The following is a 20,618-nucleotide window of genomic DNA, read 5'->3' as shown; positions in this document are numbered from 1 at the left end:
TTGAAAGCACACATTGATGAGTGGTTCCCAGCGAGGCTTGCAAAGAGTACTTCCCAACAAGAGCATTAGAAGAAGGGGCTGTGCTCAATCACTAATTTTCACAGCAGTATTCAAGAATACTGCACAGTTTCTGCTTTCAAGTTAGTTGCATCCAAACCTTCCCCCTGTTTAGTGAAGCAAAAAATATTTAGATTTGGTTGAGGACTTCAGTTTCCAATATGAAAATATATTTACGAGATTTTTTTTTTTTTTTCATGCAATCAAAGAGAATTTCTAATAGAAATAGAGCAATTGCACAGGGTTGGTGGGTTTTTTTTGCTACTAATATGTTTATGTTTTTGTTTTCTTTAGTATCAGACATTGAAGGTGCTGATGGGTTGCAGCTCAGAAAGGAACATGCCCTCAAGATATTTGCTTACATCAATTCCTGGACACAAAGGTAATTTTGGATTGAGTTTGAGTGTTGATACTGGATCTCAACAGTAAGTTTCTCTCTTAAAAAATACAGTAGAGTGAATTGGAATGGGCAAGTTATTAATGTGTACCTAAGTCTTACCTGGGAGAGTAAAGGACATTTTACTACTTATAAAATAAAAATAAACATGTTATCCATTTTGGGCAAAGTATATTTTGAATCTGATTGGCATTCTGGATGCTGTAATAATTGTGTAGCAGTAAATAGCTATATTGCAATGACAAATAATATATTGCTGCTTTAACATGAAGTTTTCTGTCCTCCTTCTGTGGTGGCAGAGTAGGGTAAGAAGAATTTAAGAAAAGATCACTCTGAATGGGACCATCATGTTAAATTTTTCTCAGTGTCCTAATACTCTGAGTCCAGGTGAGAAATGATTGCAGCCCTAATGATCTTAAATCAACTACATTATTACTTTTAATCTCTTATTTAAATTACTGTTGTTGTAGTTGATTTGTTTATTTTTAAGTAGTTACCTCAGCTGTTCTGCTTACCTCATAGATGCTTATTTTTTTCCCAGCACAACAAATTGTATGGATCTTAAGTTTTAGAAAGAATCTCCAATAAGGATATTTGGCATTCAGTGTTCAGCAATGGTATCAAGACCAAACTGAATCATAAGAAATATTGGGAAAAGCATAGAGAATAAATTGGGAAACATTATTCTAGTATTTAGAAGACTCCAAAAGAAAAAAAAGGGATGTCACATTTTGGATACCTGCTAAAGCAGAATCCTCCTCTTCTTCATTCTGCCTTAAGAAGGCTCTCAAAGCAAATCCGTTATCTTCTGCAATGCTATTAGACACAGAGAAGGAATTTTGAATCAAAATAAACAGCAGCAACAGAAACAAGAATCCTGTCATTTCTTAACATGTCCTAGATCCCAGGTTTGTCTGAGAACAATTGTAACCTACTTGTTTTCCACATCATCATCATCATCTGTTCGCAGTTTTGTTATGTTCAACAGCTATAGCATGGCAAATCCAACCTGAAGAAAAAATAAAGACTGGATAACGTTTAACCCTTTATTTTCTTCTGGTTTCTTCTTACCTTCCGTATGCATAATTTCATACTACAAAAGAATATGGAAAATAGTCCTTAACCTGTTCAAAGGAGAGTCTCGCAAAGAGGCCACAGGAAGTGGAGTTTTAATTTGCATTTTAATTTCATGTCCTGTTTCTTCTCTGCCAGATGGGCTTTTGAGAGTTCTGCTTGTTTTGTGCTTGAGACCTTCCTTAAGAACTACTTTTTATTTTCTTACCTGTAGTTTAAATCTCTGTTTTCCTTCAGAAGATCAGTTGGCAACTCAGCCTGAAGAATAAATTTTTCTCCCATCTGCATGTAGTGTTTCCATTTCAGTTTTCTTCTGGAAATTGTTATGTTTATAGAAGTCATATTTGTAGCTTGCTCATTTTTTCTTAGATCTTTACTTTTTGGTGGAGCTCTTCAGATACATGAAGATATTGAGGTTTTGCGCATACCTCCAGCATGAAAAAATGTGTATTTGCCCAATAGAGAATTCTTCAATATTGGCTGGCATTCAAGTCCAGATATGTGAGAAGTATTCCCCAGACTTTGTTTTCGCCATTATTAAGAGTAATTTGTTAAGGACAAGTGGGGCAATAATTTATAGACGTGATGGACCTGTTGCACATAGTTTTCCCCAAGGATAAATGCTTGAGGATACACTTGGTTTTGCCTGCAATTTGTTGTTGTCATTTGTTAATATAGAAACACATTTGCAAGTAAGTCACAAAATCTGTTTTTCAAATGGATGAAGACGTTCCACTTGCGCAATATTAAAAGGATTTTTCTTCCTGGAGAGACTGAACGAAAACTTTTAAATGCTTCCATCACTGTATCTGTGCTGGAATTAGAGAATACTGCATGTTATCTTTAAATCTAACCCACTGGAAAAAAACAAGTCTATATTCAGAATGTATATGCTTTAGGAGCTGTAGCTTAAGGACATTTGTATTCCCTCAAGAGAGGCAGCACCCTCTCTCTGTCATAGTTCCGAGTTCTCTGTCTTTTTTTTCTTAGAAATAATATTTTATTAAGCCCAGTTTCTAGAATAAGTGCTCTGCAGAAGAATTTTTTAAACCCTTCTTATTGATTACTTCTTGCCCTCTCTTTTGCCTGCTAATTTCTTTCAGAAATGGTATGTGTAATTTTTGTATTATTTTAGTGTTTAAGACCTCTAGTAGTGGACTGGAGCCCATTGTTCTCTGTAACAGCAGAAAGGTCCCTACTGCAAGACAGCTGCCCGTTTATGTAGCAGTTACATCGTTCAGTAGAGTTTGGCTGAGAAACAACTGAGTCCACCTCAAAGGTTCTAATACAAGCATGTAGCCTTTAATTTTAGTCTTTGCTCAAGCACCCTTGCTTATTGCTCACTTTTCTTCTCTACGTTCTCCAGGATTTAGAACCTTTTTAGGGGAATATCCTCCACCTTTTGTCCGGAACGAGGAAGATACTTGTCCGGGAACATTTGCTGCTTCCATACAAACAGCAGGTTCTAGGGAGGTCTTGGGAGGTTTATGCACCCAGAATCTCTTTGGCTTACATAGTTATCCTTGCCCACAACTAAAGCTCTATTACAGAGTTCTCTAACATAATGATTTGATAGATTTTTTTTATTGTTATATTGATAAAGGGATGGTGTATAGTTTTCCTCCTTGTTCTATTCAATTCATAGTGTATCAGTAGATATTCAGAGGAATAATCTCTATGCCTACATAGTGAAGAACATGATGAAAATACTTGGTACTGCTTTTTCCTATATGGACAAAGGGTACTGATGTCCATGAGCTTTCTATCCAAATGCAGATAAAGGAGGTGAGCTTAAATACTCAAGTAAAAATAAAATTATTTTGCAGCTCTGGTTTAAAGATAACAATAATTAGTTCTTACACAGCTGACACAAACCATGTCAGGTGGTTTATTGCAGTAAATACCAATAGAGAAAAACAAATGAAGAAATGGATTCAGGAACACTGCTTCTTCAGTAGTACGGTGGCCCTGCCCCTAAGATTTCTTCTGTGTGTTTTACTCAAAGTAGCAGCTGCTAAACGGTAACAGGGACTTCACAGTTTTGGTGAGTGTTTGGAAATAATGGGATGTTCACAGGGTTTAAGGAAGGCTTTGTGACTCCCGCTTGCTGCTGGGTAGAGTCTGTTTCATTTAGATTTCCTTACTTTTACGGATCTGTCAAATATTTCATTGTTTAAAATGTTTTAATGTGAAGAATCCTTTTGGTTGATTACCTGTTATGATTTTAGCTACTTCAGGAGTTTTTATCTATTTTTTTTTCTGTTTTCTTACAGACAATGTCTGTGCTGTTTCAAGGAGTATAAACATTTGGAGATCTTTAACCAAGTAGTATGTGCGCTTATTAACTTAGTGATTGCACAAGTTCAAGCTCTGCGGGACCAGCTCTGTAAACATTGCACTATTAATATAGATTCAACATGGCAAGATCAGAGTAATCATGCTGATGAGCCCCTGAATGTAGAAAGAGAGTCTCATGAAGAAGAAAATGGAGAACGACAAAAACCTATAGAGAAAAAATTAGATTCTGCAAGAACTTGTATCCTGACAGAGGAGGAGTCTGCAAAGAACACTGATGCTTTTAGCTTATGGAGCACTGACGAGAAGGAAAAGTTGTTGCTGTGTGTGGCAAAAATTTTTCAGATTCAGTTTCCTCTGTACACTGCTTATAAGCATAATACTCATCCCACAATAGAGGTATATCTCATCTTTATGTGTATATTTAATTATTTTGTGACAGGTTATTTGTTCTCGTTAATGAGTAGACTGTGCATGTTGGGTGATAGTTGCTTTCACACAGGATGGGCAAATTCAGTTCTCCTGTTGACTTCAGTAGAACTTTTCAGAGAAACTTTTTAAATGACACATACTCTTATACTTTCTTTAAAATATGCTTAATTGTTCTAGGTAATATATTGATAAGTGTTGGATGGAACTGTACACTGAATTATTGTACTGTTTAAATAATAGGAAGGCAAAAAGGGGACTATAGCGAAGCCTTTCTTCTGGAAGGTAATCCATTAATAGTTTACTAATTTATTTTTATTACAATCTATGATTCTAGAAGCAAAGCTTCATAAACTAAACTTTGTGCAAGACCAAACTTACTTGTTAGAACAGCTGTTTAATTGCCTGGAACAACTGAACTCTGCACAAGTAGCTTTGTTCTGCCATGCTGATTTTTCTGTGATATTTGTTACGGCTACTGTTCACATTTTCCATCTTCTGAAAAAAACACCAAACAAAATTTTCAGAAATCCTGCAATGTTTAATTCATATTTTCTGAAGTAATATGATGGAGTTAGCATTTCCTAGTTGAAACAATATAGTTCTTGGACAGGTTGAGTTTTGATCCAACTTGGGGTAGTCTCATAACAAATAAACAGTTCTCTTACGATATTTGTATGCAAAGAAGATGTACATTTAGCTATATGAAGAAAACTTCTATCCAGCAAACTTTTGAGAAAGTCAGAGAGGAGAATTAAACTACAGTTAACCCAGTCTTTTTTATATTTTTTTAGAGAGTTTTATGAGTTTTGTTGAAGCTCTGAGTGGTTAAGTTTGCTTTTATACTAAAGTCCAAAACGAGATGGTACCAAGTCATAGATAATTTTCAATTATGTATGCTAGAGATATCACAAGATATAATCAATTCTTCTTGAATGAATCCTGCCATATCTGACAATAAATCTACTTAAAACCTGCAACATAATAGGTTTTTTGGGTGGGCTGGATTTTATTTTTTTGTGTTATTCCAAAACATATGGGCCTAAGTTAACAGAGGTTGTTTCACAAATATATGTGTGTAGAAAAATGGGGCAAAGTTAGGATTTGTGGATTTCAGGTTTCCCATCATTCATTTTGACCTGCCTTTTAAACTTTCACCATACATAAATAAATCTGTAGTTCTGCAATTAGGAACTGTAGAAGGTAGATCTATCTTAGCAGTTAAAAAACAAACAAACAAACACAAAAAACCAAACAAAAAGCCCAACCAAAAAAAACACAAAACCCACAGACCAATGACTACTTAAATGACTTATCTTTTGTACTCCTGTGGGACACCTACTGAAACTAGCTTCATAGGAATATGCAGTGACCAATTCTGGAACAGCTCTTCTATGTATAAGCACACTTACATTAATTTAAAAGAAGCATTTTTTTTCTTCCAATTTCACTTCCAAATGATAAAATGAGAATCTCAAAGTGCCTGATAGGATTTCTTTTTCACTTGATGTGCAGCTGTGAAGTGATTGGACACAGATATGCTGTAGGTTGCTGTACTGTGACTGGCTATCACTATAGACATACTAGTGTATGTGGTTTGTTGATCATTTAAATTATTGAATACATTAATTAGGTATCCGAAAAACTTAAAGGGAAGCTGAGAATGAAAAACACTTTCCTGAGGTACAGACAAGTGAGGGAGAAATCTTTTACTGTTCTGCTAAACTTTTTGTGTTCCAAGCATGGATTATGGAGGTATGTTAGCCTGCCATATTTGTTGTGTAACTTTTCCTTTTTGGGGGGCGATTTTTTCATTTGCATTTAAAAGGTCCCAGCATCAGTAATTTTTCTCACAAACTGAGATATTTCATGTTTAGGAAGCCAAGGGACTAGTGTACTAGTAAAGTTAGCTGTTTTAATGTCAAAACTTTCTGCTACCATGAGTAACTAGTTTACTGAGGTTTAGAATTTAATTTTGGATTTCAGGCTAGAGCACATCTTAGTTGAATTGAGACAAGTCATTAGCCCCAGTAACGGGAGCACTTTTTGTTTTAGATCAGGCTTGGGCTCATTCCTCAGGGGATCATAAAATAAAAATCCCTGTTTCAAGTGTATCATCTGTATTTATAAGCTAAACAGATTTCTGAACAGACCAAATCTGCCAAGAATTTGTTGGGAGAAGCTGGTGTAGCTCTCTCTTGCCCTCTGAGCATTTATTTTGCCCTGGAAAAAGGGAAATTTTCTAATGCAAAACAGATTCCAAACTCTACTCTCACTGACTTCAGAAATTCCTTTTTCTAGGTTCTTGAGATGAATTTATACAATTCCATTGAGTCTTCACGTCCAGTGAAGTTTCACTTTGCCTAGAAATGACCATTTAAAAATTTCCATTAAAAAATCTCCAATGTAAGGCTTTCACATGGTATTGTTACCTTCTGGTAAGGATTGGCAGTCAATATCACTGTTAGCCTTTGCTCTGTATATACCTCCATGATCTTTGTTTTTAATGACAGCAGACAGAAGACAAGTCTTGAAGCCTAATCCTCTTATCAGGTGCTTGCCAAAGCCATTTTACACTTGACCGTCTAGTGGAGAAGAAAAGCATTTGTGTGAAAGTAGGAGGTGTTCCCTAGTTCAGGAGTTCACAAAGTTGGATGTAAATGAATAGCAAAGCAAGATTTGTTGTTACTCAGAAGGGCATCTGCCTGTATATCATCCTGTAGATTCTTTCCTTAAATTATATTGGCTGAGAATTTTTTTGTCCCTTACGACATTTCTGAAGTGAGAGAGTGAAGACCATGGAAGCCTGATTGGTAGCCAGAAGGGCTATGTACTCTTGACAGCAAAAGCTACCTTGAACTAGTGGTCTTGTAGAGGACAGAAATGTCACAGAAGTGTGCTGTGCATGAGGACAGTGAAACCACATCATGTGGAAGTAAATCGAGCTTATTGACAAGTGTATAGGCTTGAATATCAGTCTATATAGACAGAACGTTTGTCTCAACTTTTCTTAAACTGATGAGAAGCCTAATGAAAAATGTCTTTCTGCTAAGTTTGAGTTTCCAGAACAGAACAATTGGTTGCAGTCAGAGGTCAGCCCACTTTAGGACATAAATATTAGAGGGGGTGAATTAAAAAAAAAAAAATAATTGTGAAGGTAAAGTCTGGAAACACCATTTGGCTCTCTTGAAATCTACCAATATTTTTTGTGCCCAGGGAGAGAGGCCTTTCTTAAACAAAATTAACTGAAAATATTTTTATAAACATGGTTTGTTGGTTTTTGAGGCATGTTCGTTCTTTAGAATTAGTTAATGATTTTTTTTTTTTTTTTAAATGTGCGGGGTATCTTTTAAGAGATCTTGCATACAGGGTAGTTCAAGATTGTATGCCCTATTCTTTTCCTACTTAACTCTGTGCAGCAAGTGTAATACCTAGAATGGACACTTCAGAGGGGGAAAAAAATCTAGAAAATGCAGGCTCTTTTAAGAGGATTTTAATCCTCTAGAGAAAGGAGCAACAATGTAAAGTGCACTCCTGAACTTTGCACTGTCTCAGAATTAACAACGAATCTGAAGGGAGTTACCCAAGCATTTAGCAGTTCTTGACAAAGGATGAAATGGAAGAGGGGAAATAACCTCTGTTGTTGAGGTGTCTGTAATCCCTGATTCTTTGGAATCTTGCTATCTCTGCTTCTCCTTTTCAAGTAAATATTTTCTTGGAAGATATCCCTAATTAAGTGCCCTCCACCAAGATTGTGGCCATGTCAGACCTCAACTAGTAGATTTTATCTGAGGTAGTTATGTTTTTTAATGCCTTATAGAGTCCCATGAGGAATTCTTTTATTTCCTTATAAACTTGATCTTAAGGAATTCCCAGTCTGTTATGTTTCAACATCTGCAAGAACAGAAGTCACATTTCCAGACTCAGTCTTTCACCTGCAACACTTTCAGTGACCTTTGCAGGGCTTGTGCAACAGACCTCCATGACTTGTTGATTTCTGTCTTCTAAGAACTGTAGTTCACTCAACAACAAGTCTCTATTTTTAAGCAAACTAATGAAATTTCTCACACTATTTCTGCAGTTTTCATGAACCAAGCACTGAACACCTTTTCTAGCTACTTCAAAACATACCACCTACTGGCTTCAAAGCTGTTTTAAAAATAACTGTTAGAGTATCACGAGTTCAGGCATGACTTGGAGTCCAGCAGAAGAAAAAAAGAAAATAAATGCTTAAATATAATATGAGCATATTGAATAATTCAAAATGTTTGTATCACACTTAATCCATCCAAAATTGCTTGCCTCCAGCATCCTCTGGTACAGTTTTAAGAAGCTTACTCCTACACAGCTATTTGAAATATATTCAGGAAACTTAATTTTAAAAGTTAACTTTATGTTAAACTTACATTTGATTTGTGAATCTGAGAACTGGGTGTTTGGCATGGAGGGATGGGAAGGAGAGGAATGTATGCTGTAACTACCTGCAGGTATCCATGGCAGTGTTGTGGTTTTACAGTCAAGTTTTACGATATCTTCCAAGCCTTTTTGCCCCCAGCCACATGCAAGATACGGACAATATGTGTAACAGCCCTAATAAAGAGAATTCCTGCTTTATACTGTCCAACAAGTGGGTGTTATGAACATTAAAAAGAAAAGCTGTTTTACCAAACCCTTTTCAATTTATTACTTCTAGAAAATAGATTTTTTTTTTGTTGCAGCAAATAGCTAACAGATTGACAGAGTGATACAGTTCCTTCCCCCTCTTTAGTTAGCTTAATCCTGTAAAGAGTGTTAGACACTTATGTTATATGATGTGTTTTGTTATATGTAAAAGAATATAATAGTTGAAGTTAAGGAATTTTCATATTCTGATGGGAATTAATAATTTGACAGTTTAGCCCCTTAAATCGTTAAATGTAGGATTGTAGAACATCCTAAATTTCATTTACATTCAGATGTTTGGTTATGTCTCAACTTTATGCAAAAATTGCATTCAAAAGTACTTAGATTGGTTCATTCTGTAATTCTCAGGCTGGTGTGCAGCCAGTGTGCCAGACTATCCCCTTTGCAGTATTCCTGTTGAAAAAAATTGGTGATCTGAAAGGAGGTGGGATTGAAGAATGACCTGTTAATCGAGCGATTGAGAGCCACTGCTGAGATGTTATCCTAAGTGTATGTTTGTGTACTTACAAATACATTTTAACAAAGGTAAAACGATGAACTGGAAAAGTATGTTTTGCGATGTTAAAGTGGAGCAAAACTTGAGTGTCTGTCATCTTCTAAATTAGGGTTTTGGTATTTTCTGTTAGTTGACTGTAATATCTGTTAACGGCAAGTTGTTTTTTGTTCTGTAAATATGTTTATTACTTAATTTATTTTTTTTTTCTTTTTAAACAGGACATTTCTGCTCAAGAAAGCAATATATTAGGGGCGTTCTGTGATATGAATGTAAGTTGTTCATTTTTAAATAGGTGCACATTTCCCAGAAACTTGAAATAGCCATGGTCACTCCTCTGTATAGATTGGTGTTATACTTATATAGCTTTTGAATTTCCTGTATGTCTGAAAGGATCTAGTATTGATTGTTCAAATTGTTGTTGTTTTTTTTTTTTCTATTTCTAGGATGTAGAAGTACCATTGCACTTGCTTCGTTATGTTTGTCTGTTTTGTGGAAAAAATGGCCTTTCCCTCATGAAGGATTGTTTTGAGTATGGAACCCCTGAGACACTGCCATTTCTTATAGCACATGCATTTATCACAGTGGTATCTAATGTAAGTATTGTCTTTAAATTGTTTAATGTTAAACACAAAAAGTAAAAGGACTGGAGTCTGGAGGAATTCTGTAGGACCAGAGAGGGAGAAAAACATTGTAAGATTTTTCCTTGTAAGGAATGTGAGATTTGCTGGTCCACTGAGCATTTCATTATCCAAACCCTATACATCTCCTGTAAGCTCACAAGTAGTTTTGCAAGTTTGTACCTAGATATTGGGATTGTAACAGCTCTAGAAAATGTCTGTAGGAATGTTGTCAGAGGTAATTTCTGTCTCTGAAATTGTGTCATGGAAACATTTTAAGCTTCTTCAGGCTATATTAACTTTTTACCTATTTCCTGTGAGGCTCAAAGGAAAAGCCTGTGCATTTCTTCTCAGTTTCCCGTGATTTTATGTCGTTACACATATTTGCAACATAGAGGTAACTATCTTTCATTTTAACTTAGTTTTAGAATACATATCTTAATAATGTCTCCATTTTGAAATAATAGTGATTTTTGACTAGCAGAATTACAAATTCATGGCAGTGGAGATTCAAAGGCGATTGGTGATAAGAAATAAAAACCAGTCTCTGAAGAAAGACATACGAAGACTTAGTGTAATGTGAGAATGTGAAGTTCCAACCTCTCTGTGGATGTTACATGTAGACAAAAAGGAAAACAACAGGTTGTTACACCTTCTATGGACCAAGTTTAACATAATTTTGACATTGATTGCAATTTTAAATACTTAAAATCAGATCCTTCCCTCCACATCTACCTTCCTTCCTTGTTGCTGTTACTGACCAGCCAAGATGATGTTCTAAATAAGTATTGGAATATGTTGTGTAGAGGGAACCAGTGACTGAAATAAAGCTAGTGTTGGTGATCTCTATCACTCCTGATCCTTTTAGTGTAATGGTTCTTAACTTGTAGGTCAGAGAACAAATGAGTAAGGCTATGATATGCTCCGTTCTTGTAAGCTTGCACAAGAGGATTGTTGCAGGACCTCTGTATGGTAAATTGTGAAGATATGATCTCTTCTGGCCCTTTCTGGATGAGCTGATGATTTCTTCATCTCTAGCTGTTGTCAGCGCAGCCTTCATCAAACCATCTGCTGAATGTATGCTCTTGTATGTTAGTCTGGTTTAGAATTAAATTTTGGTCATGGAACCAGACATTTTTGCACGTCTGATTTTTGTTTTATTTTTTAGTGGGAATGGGCAAAACTGTTCTGAACAATGAGTGTCAGCTCCCTGTCACACCAGCATTTTTTTCAACTGCAAATCCTATTTCCTAGATATCTCATTCCAGTGCATATTTATACACTGCATCAGCCTTTCTTCTAGGTTCTTTTTTGAAGTCTTTATTTTTCTCCACATGAATTGTTTATTCTTTATTCCTAGTGATATGCCCTGATACAGAATACTTCTCAGCAAAGTTTCTCCTTTCAGATACTTACTTAGCAACTTTGCATTTATCTTTTGTTCTAGTAGGTAATACGTTTATCTGTCTCTTGCAGCTATTTTAGATGAATTCTATGGTTATACCTGCCAGATAAAATGAAATTCATCCCCAACCATAACCACAAATACTGTTTCTTCAACCTCTTCCAGCATTGTATCTTTTACCGTTCAACTAGAATCTTTCTTTTGAACTCTGTCTGGTTTTGCTGACAAATCTTTGTGAGTTAGAGGAAAACTGTTCTGAAAAAATGTTATCTTTAAATTTTATGTGTCAGTTCACTACAGAAAGTGTAAGAAAATGCTATATGTGTAATTGGTTTATTCATCTACTTCCTGCATTTTGGTGCCACTCACTATACTTGTCAGCAGTGCTTCTGGCTTTCAAGTGCAGTATGTTTATTAGTTCTGAGTGAGGCAGCTAGGATTTTTGACAGAATACATTTTACCTTGCTGATACTAAAAAAACAAAAAAGATTTTTCTCTATAATGGTGACTAATTTTGATGTAATGTTCCTCTTTCCTGTTTCTTTTTATATCATCCCACTTATGTAATTCATGTAACATAGGTAAATATAAATAATTTAATAAATATTCCTGATTGTGAAATTATGTACCAAACTCCAATAAAACAAGTAGAGACATTCACAAAACTGTATTTTTTGTGAACAAAATATTGGTGATCTCATTAAGAACTCTACTAATTTTATCCCAATGCATTTGAGTTTATGAGAGTTATAGATAGTGAATTTATGAATGACCCTCTCAATAACAGCTCAGTGAACAGCTCTGCAATGTCAACTGTTAACCGGTTCACAACGTGTAAAGCCAGAACCATAGTGTGTAGTAGCTCCTAGATAGGTTTTCACAGTCGTACCAACTCTTGAAAATGGCACTTAAGTAGCCATTGTTGTAAAGACGACTGGAAATACCCATGCTGGAATTTATTCTGAAGACTATGAGATGAATGGGTTGTTTAGCGACTACCTTAAGTTTTTCAAAAATATTTTCAGAAAGATTGTAGTGTGGATGAACCAATCAATTTCTCATTAAAAGGTGAGGCTTAGTAGTAAGCTCTGGGAAGTTGAGTAGGTGAATTTGGAAGCAGTTAGCTGAAGAAATAATTTGCTAACAACCAGTAACTTCAGCTTTTAATAGACAAGGCTGCTTAGTGTCCTGAAAAGTATTTGCTCTGTTTCTTCCACAAAGGGAGGTGAATATCTCCTTAAGTGCACTCTACAGGTGCATGTAAGAGAAGACTATTACCACAAATTAGTAAAGACTGTGGAGAACTGAGCTACTTGCTTGTGATTACTGCTGTCTCTTTTATGTAGAGGATATTAAAATTATTGAAAAGATTTGAGTAAATGTCTTTTTACTCTCATTTGAGTAAATGTCTTTGTCAGAGAAGCTTATGTTTGTAATAATAAAGCCAGCAAATGTAATGTAATGCAATTTACTCCATACAGGGAGTTGGCTAGTTGGCACTCTTTTTCTCCAGCTCACGGCTCTGCAAGATGCTTTATTAGCAACCTGTATTGTGGTAGGACTGACTGTTCCTTCTTAGGGTATTTCTTAGTTGTCTATTTTAGTTAAATATTTGGTTCCTCCTTTCTTCCTACATATCTTATTCCATGCTATCTGCTCAGTTTAACTACCTGACGTGGTGTTGGTCTCCTTAAAAAGCTAACAGATGCAGAGAAGTCCCTGACCTACAGCTTGTTCTTTGGAGGGTTTAAACCTCATTTGAAAAAGCCTGTCATTACTTCATTCTGTGTCATTTCAGATTTGGGGATGTTGTGGAGGAGTAACTGCCCTCTCAGTGGAGATTAATTAATTGAAATAATGCTGATGGTTTCCAAAATGCTGGTTTAATTTTACTGTATGAAACTTCCAAATTTAAGTCAGAAGTAAGAACTGAGAGCTGCAAGTTGAGAGATGCACTGCCTTTCAGAAATGAATTGCCTATGATAAAGAGCAAATAATAAAAAAACTCAAAACCTCTGAAGTTTGAGACTAGACCAGATTCAATAAATACTTTGTCTTGAAAGCAGATGGAAGCAAAAAAAGTATCATGAAAGTTGTGGATTTTAAACATAATTTTATATATGTTATTTTTATGTCATTTTATATATGTTATTTTATGTAATTTTCTTTAAATAACTTAGTATATTTCTATTTGAGTTCATGATGAAAATTACATTTTCATTTTTAATATGTGATATTGTCTATTAAATTAATTCTAAGGATGAAGGTTGTATGTAATGCAAGTATACAGATGAATGAAATGGCTTGACAAGTTTGAATTACTACAGAGTGAAAATTAGTGTGAAAGCTATAAAAACAAAATTAGAAAAACTTTTCCTACTTTTATTTCACAAAGAAATCTACTTTTGTGTTTGATACTTGCATATGAAAAAGAGCACATCGTTGTGCTAAAAACCAAATTGTGTAAATACAACAGTGTCTTTGTCATCCTTGCAATTCCTTGTCAAATCAAAATGGTATTGAATTCTTCTTTCTAGAACAAGCATCTTCTAGTTATGCTTTCTGTCTTTGGGATGGTAGCATTTTTTTCTTCTTGAGACTTTCAATAGGATCAGAAGCTTATTCCAAATGTAGTCTTTTTTGCAATGCGAAGATTTGGCTGGTTTGTCTTGCAAAGTAGGTTAGTATTGTTACTGTGTAGTGTTAGCTGCACTGCAAAAAGTAAGTCTGAAAATATTTTTTTCAGAACTGAGTCAGAAAGTTACTTGGCTTATTCCAGAAATGTTTAAAATAAATGCTGGTAATACAGTTTTACTACAGCCTAGTATTTTTTTCTTCTGGCAAGAAGAAGAATTTTAGATTTTCTGCCTACAGAATCTTCCAAAACCCTGGGGAGAATTTAGTTCTTAGCAAAGATTAAACATTCTTTTAAGAACAAACATGGAGTTGTAAATTGGCATGACAGCTTTGAGTGACTGATGGTGTTGGCTATTCACAGGATTTGTGTTCACACATGATTAAAATTATGTGAATAATAGTAACAGCTGCTAATGTTTCATCTGTGCTGGATCCCTTACCTGGCAGGTAGTTGTCTCTCTGTAACAGGTTTAACAGGCTGAGCATTCCTTTTTGAAATGCAGATGGAACTTCTCACTTTGCCTGTGTAAGTGGTTTGGTTGGTCCTTGTTTCCTCACAGCGGTGTTCAAATACCTGTTTCAGGGTGTTTTTTCCTCTGCATATATTTTCTTCCTGCATACAGTTTTGCAAAGGTGATAAAGGCAGAAAGGTAAATATGGGAATGTAAATACCATAGTAAAAAACCTGTGCTTAATCACTGGTTATAAAGCATTTTATAGGATATATAAGCCCTAAGAAGCGGAACATCAACACATGTCAAATAATTTTACTTGATTTAGCAGCGATTTGCAAGGAACAGAAATAATAGAATCATTTTCTTGTAGACTTCAAAGACAAAGGAAAAAGAAACCCTACAAGGCTGAGTAGCTGTTTTTCTTACTGAAGAAAATACAGAAAATTAAAAAATTAGACATCTTGGCACTATGGTACTATTTATACAAAGTTTATATTTTACAATTAAGTAGAAGAAAAGATGCAACTCCGTTAAGTCAAAGAAATATTCATCAGATAGCAGCTTTGAAAATTAGAGAATTAAGAATTTGAAAGAATTTAAGTTGAATTAAAAACAATAATAAAGCCTTTTTTTTTAAAGTGGGGTTGCATGTGCAGATGTACCAGCAATATTTTGGTTTTTACCATTCTCATTAAATGTAATTAATGAAATTTTTATCTATTTATGTTTTTGCATTATAGATCAGAATATGGCTACACATCCCTGCTGTCATGCAGCACATTATACCTTTTAGGACTTATGTTATCAGGTAAATTTTTCATTTAAGAATTTTTCTTGTGGGACTTTTTGATAGCACCTCTTTGTAATTCCAGATTATTCACTTTTAATTGTTCAAGTTGTTGCTCTGACTGTATAATTTCAACAAGGAGAGTGAAAGTAACATTTAGAGTTAGTTTGGGCAGCTCCTTACATCTGTCTGATTTCAATGTCAATCAGATCAGTCTTGTTAATAGCATTTTTAGTGTGACATCCAGCCCCATTCTGATGTGTTGTTTCAGGTTCAATTTTAATACAGTTTCACTTACTGCAGTATCTTCATCAAACTTTACATGAAATTTACAACAAGAGAATGTAAGTAGCAGAGCAATATGTAGTAAGTGAGATTTCATATACTGAGTTTCACGGAGATTTAACACTGCTTCACGTTTTGATGTTCTGTATTTCCAGCTGGCAGGAACTGAGGTGTGATCGAAAGTCTACTCGCACTGTTATTTATCTAAATATATCCAGTCCCAAAGATTTTCTTTATATCAAACTACCTAACTTGAAGAACACTTTAAATTAAAGTACTTACAAAGATATTTAATTATACAAGCAATTTATGTTTATTGTCTTTTTCAGGACAATAGGGAAAATCCAATGAGGTGCTGCTGAAATTATCTTGTGTATGTTTGTCTGCCTGGAGGTGGAGGGGTGTGGTCACAGCTACTTCTCCTTCCAGTGGCTCAACATTAGATTTTTCTATAAAGACCAGTGCTCTTGCATGGGCCCACAGCTCCTCCAAGGCTCTGGATTTCCTATAACTGTAATATTAGAAATGTGCTTGTACTGGTCATAGCTTACTTCCCTGATAGCAATCAATGTGCCTTTACAGATTGTCTTGACTATACCAGTATAAAATCACACTCTTAAAAATAATTACATTGGCAACAAAAAAGTGCACAGAACAATGAGGCTCAGAACTGTGTTGTATACTTAAAAATGTTTTGGTTTAATTGTAAAGGATTTTGGCCCTAAAGATTTAAGTGCTGCCTTGGCTATTGATTTATTTTGCTATAACATGATCTTCACCAAAATGATATCAGTGGAGAGAAGAGTATTCTGATCTTTTATTAAAACATGTCACTCTTGAGTTACAGTCCAGCCGTGTGCACTCCTTTAAGGCTGATGTGTTATCTTTGAGATCTTGTGCAGGTAATTATTAATCATGAAGCAGTTTTCAGGCAGACAGACAGAGGATCTTCAAGTTCTTGTCTCCGTACATATTCCATTAATGGTTGTTCATGTACCTGGGAATTTGATTCATAAGCCTTGCCTATCTTCTTGCAATGTATGGAAATTAAAAAGAGCATTGAAAGATCAGCAGTTAGAGATAGACTGATAAGAAAGAACTTGAGTGAGACAGAATAACACAGCCTGCAGTCTTTGTTGTTAATCCTCACTTGTCTGTCATTGTATAATTCTTAAAGTATTTTCTATTTTATAAGTATAGGTGTAATTAGGGTCACTGGAATGAGTAGAAGATTTTTTTCCTGTGTTCTCATCTCTTCCTCTTTACTTTGCCCATAGAATATTTGCATCTGATTTAAAGTGAGATTTGTCAGCAGCATCTTGCCATAAATAATGCCCTTGATGTCTGTTCTTAGCATTTACAATATGTTTGTGTCAATCAGAATAATAATATCGATACAGAATACATCTGTGGAAAACACTAGCAATTTAGAGAAGGAGGGGGATGTTCTCCCAGTTTCCATTTTTCACAGCTGAATCCAGATGGGAGATTTGGGATTTCTTAACATAATGAAATCCAAAGCTTTGTTTTACAGAGTGGGAGACATGAAGCTTGGAGGCCATATAACAAAAATAATCTGCAGTGTTATACCTTTATATGGGACAGAAGTCAGCACAGATGCCTTCAGTAAACGATGACTTTCTTGATGTATGCAGCTCACCAGATGTGGTTGTCAAGCTTACAGATCTTGTCTTAGCAGCTTGGGTCTCTAGGTCTCCATCTGCTTTTTACTTTAATAAAAAAAAAAGAAAAAACAAACAGCAGCACAGCACCTTTGGAACAAATCCTGCAATAACTTGCAAAGTAAGAAGGAGGGCTTGGAGACGGTTTTAGTGTAGAAAGAGTCTTGGGGCTCTAATTGACTGTTAATCCAAATTGCCACTCATGTAGAATCCTTGCAAGAACTGCATTTTGGAGTGCTGATCAACACAAGCAGAGAGAGAGACTGACTGGCATCCTAGCAGCATCTTTCATCAGATGAGGTTAACCCCTATGTTGCTGTTCTGGCTATTTCTACTAGGAGTGGATGAAATAGCAAATTATGCAATAGCATAGTCTGTACTTGTAGAGGAGATTATTTGCTGGATTTTGCGAAGATCATGGACACAATCCTGTCATTATTGCTGCTACTAAAAGAAGACTAATAAATGGTATTTTCTGCCTGGGGAATGGAGCACTAGCAATTGTATCTTGCTTCTGAAGAGCCTATGTTTTTAAGCAGTTCAGGAAAGAAATAGAGGACATGCTTACAGTAAGGAAGCAAAGTGGTTCTGACCTCCTCAGAAGGAAGCTTTTACTGATCCTAATCCTTAGAATTCTGCATTTTGAATTGCAAAATTGTAATGAAAAAAAAGAGAATTATTGACAAAGAGACTCAAGAAAATAAGTCATAGCTTTTTGCAGTTATAAATGAGGGCAAGTTGTTGATGATCTCTTTATAAAAAGACATTGGTTCCAGCTGACTTCCACCTCAAGACCAGAGATGAGAGATGCTGTACATGGTTTCAGATATTGAATGCCTCAAGAAAGCAGCCGCTATAAACAGTGGTGTTTTGAGACCAATGTTTTTTCAGTGACAAGATTGTTGATCAAAAGTGTCATGGATAGTTCTGTCTTTTAGAAGGAAAAAGGCTAGCAATGAAATCCAGCTTTACGAGAAGTAAGAGATAAAGTTGTATGTCTGATATTGTGCCTCTATAAACCACCAAAAAGTGCTTGATAGTATGAAGGAAAAGACCTAAAATTCTTCTTTCTTTGACATCACAGTTGGTGTCATACTAAAAGTTCCTCTGGTGAAATCTGAGAGCTATGTTGTTGTATCATTAGCACTGACCAATATCATATTTAGTTCTAACCCTTTCTCCTCCTGTCCCTTTTTCCTCTCTCCTTCTTCAAGACGAATCTTAAAGAGATTTTTTATGAAGAATTCATGTCTCTGCCCATTAGGGAGAAAAAGAACATTCTGTGCTCAAGCATATGGAGAGGAAATTGCAAGTGGCAGTTGTGCCTGTGTTAGCCATGTAGTCTCGGCACACGGCACAAGCATAGCACTGCTGTATGCAGAGGAACTGGAAGCTCCGAACAGAATTGTTGATCCGTGATGATTCCTGTAAAATACAGTGAGAGATTCAAATTACTTTGCTGCTTGAAAATATTTTTCTTAAGAATTTGGGTTTTGTAGGAGTGCCTCAGACCACTCCTTGCTACTAAATGTCGAGAAAAACTCTTGTAATATGCCTTGAAGTTTTCAATTGCAGAAAATATTTAGCTCCTCCAAAAATCTGAACATTTATGCTGTAGGTACAAAGAATAGACAAGTCAGGAGACAATAGCCAGGCACTTAAGTGAATTCTTCTTGTCACTGAGGAGTGCTGACTCATTCTGCTAGATATCCCTTTTGCAGCTGTGGTCCAAAGGAGTCAGATTAAGGGAAAAAAGATTATTTCACAACTGAGTAGCTGAAGTCATGAAGCATAAGATATGATTGTAAGCATTACATTAACATGGAACTGCACGTTTAAAACTGGGCTCTCTCTGTCCCCAAATACAGCAAATTTAAATAGTTTCACTAGTCTAAAATTACTTTTTTTTAAACTAATGTGTATGCTAATTAAATTTGGATAATATATATTTACTGATTATTTTAAGTATGCCAGGCTGGCAGGACAGGTCCTATAATAAATAGACTGTCCTTTATGTATATGTATAAAAAGAGGTATGTTTCTTTCCAAAAGTCTCATGTAGGCAAAAATGTCAGATTTACTAGATTACACAGATCCTGAAGTATCGTTCATTATTCCTCTAAGGCAAAAATTTAGGAATTAAAAAAAAAACAGGACAGAATGGAACCCATTATTAAGCCATTATATGAATCAGTCACATATTCATATTTATATACTATATACAGCTCTGATCATTCCATCTCACAGAGATAATGACAGAACTACCTAGGTGATAGGAAGGGTGATGAAGAAGGTAGGAGATAAAAAATTATGTTAATAGGAGGAGATGCATAGTCTAGGATTTTTTTTTGTCAGGCAGATAGCTGTTATATGAGTGGTATAAAGACAATAAGTAGGGAACAACAATTCACAGTTTTTCAAAAAATAAGAAATTGAGAACATGCATGACAATTGTCAGCTTGCAGACAGGAGAAATGAAAGGAGATTGATTTTCACCTGAATGTAACTGTGACACTTAACTGGCATAGGTTAATGAGAAAGCCAAAGATATAAATAGAAAAAGATAAATGAATTCACAGTAGTAGATAGGTTCATCCATTTTTTTATATATATGGGATAAATCTTTCATCTGCTTTTAGAGTGGCTATTTTGGGCTAAGTAGACCTTTAGTCTTGCAATAGTATCACTGTTCTTATGTAAGGCAATGCAGAAAATTTACAATTAGTCAATGTAAGGAAAGATGTGTGTTAATTGCCAGTGCTAGCTAAAGGTTTATTTTTTTGTTAATAATAATATTCTACTAGTAAAAGCATAAAATGGACCCATTTTATTGATACAGACGGGCTTAGACCACTGTGTGTTTCCACAATAAAAATGCCTCCTTGCCTGCTCTGCAAGTTTCTATAGTTCTAATCCTGGTAGTAAAGATATGATCATATTTGATTTATGACCAGTGTAGTAGTGCCAATAAATTTTCTAGTGTAGGTACAGTTATACTCCTAAAAAGAAGTGTGCTGTCTTCTACATTTACACTGTGCCTGGTTTGAGTAACCCAGTTACGTAAAAAAAACCTTAGGATGCAGATTAACAAGCAAAATGTGCTCTTTGCTCTGTAGCTTTCTGAAGAGCCCTATTTTTATTAAAATAAAAATAAAATTAATATTAACTAGATTAACATAGTTGCTTCACTAGACTTTCTAGTGTGAAGATTTCAGTTGAAAATCCTGTTACAGAAGCCTAGCGAAACCACAAAAGCACCCTCCTTTCTATATATGTAGATCTGTGTCCATTCCCACTTGCCTGTTGCATACAAGCACGC

General features: G+C 35.3%; 1 protein-coding gene across 1 annotated transcript in view; it reads left to right on the top strand.

Moving 5' to 3' along the window:
* Positions 1–351: 351 nt before the first annotated feature.
* The window catches only part of USP34 (ubiquitin specific peptidase 34), a gene marked incomplete at its 5' end in the record, with an annotated part of 118,430 nt that continues 98,163 nt past the window's right edge, over positions 352–20,618 (top strand). Inside the window, 6 exon segments of the mRNA XM_029085744.1 lie at positions 352–439; positions 3,802–4,222; positions 4,496–4,537; positions 9,650–9,700; positions 9,875–10,024; positions 15,286–15,353. Coding sequence (XP_028941577.1) covers positions 352–439; positions 3,802–4,222; positions 4,496–4,537; positions 9,650–9,700; positions 9,875–10,024; positions 15,286–15,353 — 820 coding nt within the window.

The sequence above is a fragment of the Antrostomus carolinensis genome, unplaced genomic scaffold (genome assembly GCF_000700745.2).
Source record: "Antrostomus carolinensis isolate BGI_N321 unplaced genomic scaffold, ASM70074v2 scaffold6717, whole genome shotgun sequence".
Taxonomy (NCBI): Eukaryota; Metazoa; Chordata; class Aves; order Caprimulgiformes; family Caprimulgidae; genus Antrostomus; species Antrostomus carolinensis.
The sequence above is the reverse complement of the archived record's forward strand: the minus strand, read 5'-3'. Positions and strand labels throughout refer to the sequence as shown.